Consider the following 5,826-nt stretch of genomic DNA (forward strand, 5'->3'; position numbering starts at 1 on the left):
AATCCTCAGCTTATCGTTTTGTAACCTGCGGCTTTATCTTGGTAGCATGTTCCTATCACGGTGTCAATGAAGTGATGTCTACAGACATTCAATGTTCCAGTGAATTCTAATCGGTCCGCATTTCTCAAGTTCTAGCTGGCTATTTTTTCTTCTTGGTTTCCTAATCTACCCTGGTCTACCTTGGTTCCTTTATCTACCTTGGTTCCTTTATCTGCCTTGGTTCCTTTATCTACCTTGGTTCCTTTATCTGCCTTGGTTCCTTTATCTGCCTTGGTTCCTTTATCTACCTTGGTTCCTTTATCTGCCTTGGTTCCTTTATCTGCCTTGGTTCCTTTATCTACCTTGGTTCCTTTATCTGCCTTGGTTCCTTTATCTACCTTGGTTCCTTTATCTACGTTGGTTCCTTTATCTGCCTTGGTTCCTTTATCTACCTTGGTTCCTTTATCTACCTTGGTTTCTTTATCTGCCTTGGTTCCTTTATCTGCCTTGGTTCCTTTATCTGCCTTGGTTCCTTTATCTACCTTGGTTCCTTTATCTACCTTGGTTCCTTTATCTGCCTTGGTTCCTTTATCTACATTGGTTCCTTTATCTGCCTTGGTTCCTTTATCTGCCTTGGTTCCTTTATCTACCTTGGTTCCTTTATCTGCCTTGGTTCCTTTATCTACCTTGGTTCCTTTATCTACCTTGGTTCCTTTATCTGCCTTGGTTCCTTTATCTACCTTGGTTCCTTTATCTGCCTTGGTTCTTTATCTGCCTTGGTTCCTTTATCTACCTTGGTTCCTTTATCTGCCTTGGTTCCTTTATCTGCCTTGGTTCCTTTATCTGCCTTGGTTCCTTTATCTACCTTGGTTCCTTTATCTACCTTGGTTCCTTTATCTACCTTGGTCCCTTTATCTGCCTTGGTTCCTTTATCTGCCTTGGTTCCTTTATCTGCCTTGGTTCCTTTATCTACCTTGGTTCCTTTATCTACCTTGGTTCCTTTATCTGCCTTGGTTCCTTTATCTGCCTTGGTTCCTTTATCTGTCTTGGTTCCTTTATCTGTCTTGGTTCCTTTATCTGCCTTGGTTCCCTTATCTACCTTGGTTCCTTTATCTGCCTTGGTTCCTTTGTCTACCTTGGTTCCTTTATCTGCCTTGGTTCCTTTATTTGCCTTGGTTCCTTTATCTGCCTTGGTTCCTTTATCTGCCTTGGTTCCTTTATCTACCTTGGTTCCTTTATCGACCTTGGTTCCTTTATCTACCTTGGTTCCTTTATCTGCCTTGGTTCCTTTATCGACCTTGGTTCCTTTATCTACCTTGGTTCCTTTATCTACCTTGGTTCCTTTATCGACCTTGGTTCCTTTATCGACCTTGGTTCCTTTATCTACCTTGGTTCCTTTGTCTGCCTTGGTTCCTTTATCTGCCTTGGTTCCCTGATCCACACCATCCTAAAATTGGCTTATTTGTTTGACCACATCCCCAACATCAGTTTGAGCATAAAACTTATCTTGAAGATTTGGAAAAACAAAGAAACCAGATAATATCCTGACCGATCATTTATCCTCAAGACCGTAAAGACAAGATCGTCTGATAACTTAACTGTCCTCCTGAAGTAACGTCTGTATTTTATAAGATTCTTCTTCTTCTTCTAGTCAGCTTTTTGCTGCTGAGCTGTCAGCGTTTTTGTTGTTCAACACTGCTGTACAGGGTGTTGGTTATGTTGGGCTGGAGTGGTAGTAGGGTCTGTCTAAGGTGGATTAGGAAGGGGTATTCAGAGAGGATATGGTTTACGGTTTCATTAGGGTGGGCGCAGTGTCTACAAATGGGGAGCTGTGTGGGGTTTATTTTATTGAGATGGTAATTTAACAGAGGTGTGTGTCCTGTCCTTAGATGGAAGATTGTAGGTTGCTCTTTGCGGGTGAGGAAGTTAATACTGTCCAATAAAGTCCAGTTTGTTAGGCATAGTCATTTCTCTGTACATGGCTCTGCCTGTCTTTCCTGTTGCTCATTGGTTAAGGCACTCCTCTTTGTGATTGTTGATTAACATTGACCTTAGGGTGAGGTAGTTAACAAGTCTATCTGGTTATTCCATAGACCGTAAAGACAAGATCGTCTGGTAACCTAACTGTCCTCTTGAAGTAACGTCTGTATTTTATAAGATAAGTAGAGAGAGGAGATAGTTACACTAGACAGATACATTAGTTTCAATTCAAGAATAACTTGTTTGGACTAAACCTGACTATTCCATATACCACTCGGTAGTGAATGATAACTTATTTCATTTGGGTTTCTTTAAAAAGTTGTATTATAATTTCCTTGTTAGTAGTAGATCATACTTCCGGTACGCTGCACTGCAGGCGTCCTCATTATATTGGACTCTTCTCTTCTGTTAATATTCTATGTGATCTGTTTATTCCTAATGTTTGATTAGATGTGCTCTGTGAGAGTGCACCTTCACCTATCCCTTAGTCTGTTGGTCCATTGGGGCACCACACAAGAACTGTCAACCGTCTTTTTCCATTCCTCTCTGTCTTTAGCCTTGGATAGAACCTCTTTCAATGGCAGGCCCGTCCATTCTTTTATGTTGTCTTCCCATCGCTATCTTTGCCTGCCTCTTCTTCCTTTCCTGGTACTGTTCCCTGAAGGAAGATATTTGCCAGCCTTGAAGACCTTGTGATATGGCCTTAAAGGTTAACTTCGCGTTTTGTTACAGTAGTGAGCAGGTCATCGTGGAATCCAATCAATGTATTAATCCAGTTTCTAATCTCTAAGCCAATTAATACAGCAATTACACACAAAAATCTTCATTGATCTTAGTTTCAGCCTTGAATAGGGCCGGTCTTAGATAATTGGAGGCCCTTGACGAAGTGAATTCGGTAGCCCGTCGTTTTCTCTGTTTGCCTCTTCTACTTTTTCCTGTGAGACTTATTCTAATACAAATGTGGATTTTACTTTGTTTGGAAACGTCTATTTCTGAGTTGGCAGCATGAAGGACACACCTTGGAACTTGATGACGAACTTTAACTCTACCAATCCTGGGTTCAAAACATAAGAAAAGGGGACGTAGAGGAAAAATACGAGTGAGGTGTGAGGTGTAGAAGAAGACAGAGGGGCATTCACTCACACATCACAGCAGGTAAAGTCCTTACACAAAAAGACAGAAGAGTTAGAAGGTTGTTTTTAACACCTGTATTAATATCGAGTGAGCTCATGAATGTGTTTCACTGAAATCTGTCTGAATGGTAACAATTCCCTGCTCTTCAGTTGATCGAGATAAGATTTACGTTCTTAGATCAGTCAGAACAAGATGCGAAGTCAAATGAAGAAATTGTAGTTTATATAAACAAAGAATATTGTAACGCTAAGAATGCAACTATCCGGAAGAACATTCGTGACCCAGATATTGAACTGTGTCACACTTAGGCATTACTACTACTAGTACTACTACTAGATAATTCACACAGGTGTGTGTTGTTTACATACCACCGACGGCTGACACACCAATTTCGTAATTTTTGATGTGCTTCACAATGTATAATCAAAACTCCCAGACTGTATCAAAACATCAAGACTCTGTATTGCAACAGCCTCAATGGTCACGTGTTCATACCCTGCCCGCTCCCATCCCCCGTCGTCCTGCGGGAGGTTTGGACTAGGAACTAGATTATCTTCAACTCAGAAGAAGCATCCGAAAGGTGGACATCATTTTATTGTTCAATAAAAAAAAAAAATCTGCTAATATAGGCAATAATTTGTGGGCAAGGCAACGTGTTGCCCAAACCGTTGCACCGCTTGCCCGGTCTTATAACAAAACGTCTGTATTATATAAGATAAGATAAGATTAACTAAACGTATAACGTCACCACATTTAAATACACATTCTCAAATGTCTCTGCCAAAGTCGGACACATCTTAGAAGGCAACCGCATCCCGCTCTATTTTAAGTACGTTGGTTCGTGGCGAAGTGGAAGACTTACGTCCATCAAGACTTACGTCCATCAAGACTTAGGTCCATCAAGACTTACGTCCATCAAGACTTACGTCCATCAAGACATACGTCCATCAAGACGTACGTCCATCAAGACTTACGTCCATCAAGACTTATGTCCATCAAGACATACGTCCATCAAGACTTACGTCCATCAAGACTTACGTCCATCAAGACATACGTCCATCAAGACTTAGGTCCATCAAGACTTACGTCCATCAAGACATACGTCCATCAAGACTTACGTCCATCAAGACTTAGGTCCATCAAGACTTAGGTCCATCAAGACTTACGTGCATCAAGACTTACGTCCATCAAGACTTACGTCCATCAAGACATACGTCCATCAAGACATACATCCGTCAAGACTTACGTCCATCAAGACATACGTCCATCAAGACTTAGGTCCATCAAGACTTACGTCCATCAAGACATACGTCCATCAAGACTTACGTCCGTCAAGACTTACGTCTATCAAGACTTACGTCTATCAAGACTTACGTCCATCAAGACTAGAACCGATAAGGGTAAAAAGAAAACAATTAATTTGTTCTTGACTTTGTCAGACTATCAGCACTGCTCGTTAACCAGGGAACCTGGACGTTGTATCCTTCACAAGATAAGATAAGATAAGATAATTTTTATTGATCCAATCTAATGGAAATTCAGTTTGACTGCATCATCACAATATTATTGACTGAAACAAAGGAGTAGTCATTGAATAGTCATGGCTGTTGACACAGCACCATCGCAGCTCAGACTTACCGGTGTTAATCTAGTTTCAACGAAAATACAATGCAATTAGAACGCTTGCTTAAAATTCAAATAGTCAAGGATTTAAAAACAATGAATTCTAGGTTGCCTGGTCGTGCGGTTTGCGTGCTGGACTGTCGTTCAGAATTATCGATGGTCCCGGGTTCAAACCCTGTCCGCTCCCATTCCCCCGTCGTCCTGCGGGAGGTAATTAATTATTTTGTTTGGTATCTCGCACAAGGGAAAGAACTTTTACTTGACTGATACGGTGGTTTAAGTTGTTTGTAGAAAGAAAAGTTCTCTATAACCATAATACCTTTATTCGTTAGCAGCTCCCTGGAACAGTGGTTACCGTATTGGCTCGAGGAGGCCATAGCACTCAAGTTCGATTTAAGGTCACTCACTTTTTAAATTTTTTAAAAAATAATTACATTTTTTAAAAGCGGTCACTCAGATACCACCTTCTTTCTCCCCCCTGACCCATTCCTACTGGTCTAGACAAGTAATAAGATCATAGCGTATTGAGAAATCTAAAAGCATGAAATGGCGCTAAACAAAAAAAAATTTATAAAAACATTTCTAATCGCTCACATTTCTTAGAGATAATCTAGATCTATTACAAACTTACTCCCAGTACCAATCCGTACTAATTGATGTAACTAGTAACTACACATAATATAAGCTTTTTTTAAAAAGTTTTTTTTTACTATTTTACTTGTTAATGTTTATAGTTTTGTATGCAAGAAAATTTTATTCACTGACACATATTTTATACTTTTGAGACAATCTTAAACTTTCCATGCAACAATGTAGGAATAACTTGGCATCTTTCTGAACAGTTCAGTACAATGGACTGCCAGGATAAGGATTTAAAGTTTTCTTCATGCCATATTTGAGTTATGTTTCTTTATCCTTGTTACGTGCCCTTATTAATAGAAATATTTTCGTAAATAATTTATTTTGTTTCACTTTTTTAGCCAATTCATTCGCCTTTAGAATAAAATAAAATATGTTATATCTTAAAATAAAAAGTTGGGTTAGTTCTATTAACCCTACCACCCCGCAAATTTTGTTCGACAGCGAAAGCTCTATTTATTTTTGGATCAA

General features: G+C 39.6%; 1 protein-coding gene across 1 annotated transcript in view; it reads right to left on the bottom strand.

Annotated features, from left to right (window-relative positions):
* Window positions 1-1,987, bottom strand: part of LOC129924841 (uncharacterized) — a 4,899-nt gene extending 2,912 nt beyond the window's left edge. The window contains exons 1-3 of the mRNA XM_056022143.1: window positions 1,958-1,987; window positions 773-1,411; window positions 180-665 (exon numbers count right to left, since the gene is read on the bottom strand). Coding sequence (XP_055878118.1) covers window positions 180-665; window positions 773-1,411; window positions 1,958-1,987 — 1,155 coding nt within the window. The remainder of the gene's footprint in view (window positions 1-179; window positions 666-772; window positions 1,412-1,957) is intronic.
* Window positions 1,988-5,826: the final 3,839 nt, after the last annotated feature.

The sequence above is a fragment of the Biomphalaria glabrata genome, chromosome 2 (genome assembly GCF_947242115.1).
Source record: "Biomphalaria glabrata chromosome 2, xgBioGlab47.1, whole genome shotgun sequence".
In the NCBI taxonomy this organism is placed as follows: domain Eukaryota; kingdom Metazoa; phylum Mollusca; class Gastropoda; family Planorbidae; genus Biomphalaria; species Biomphalaria glabrata.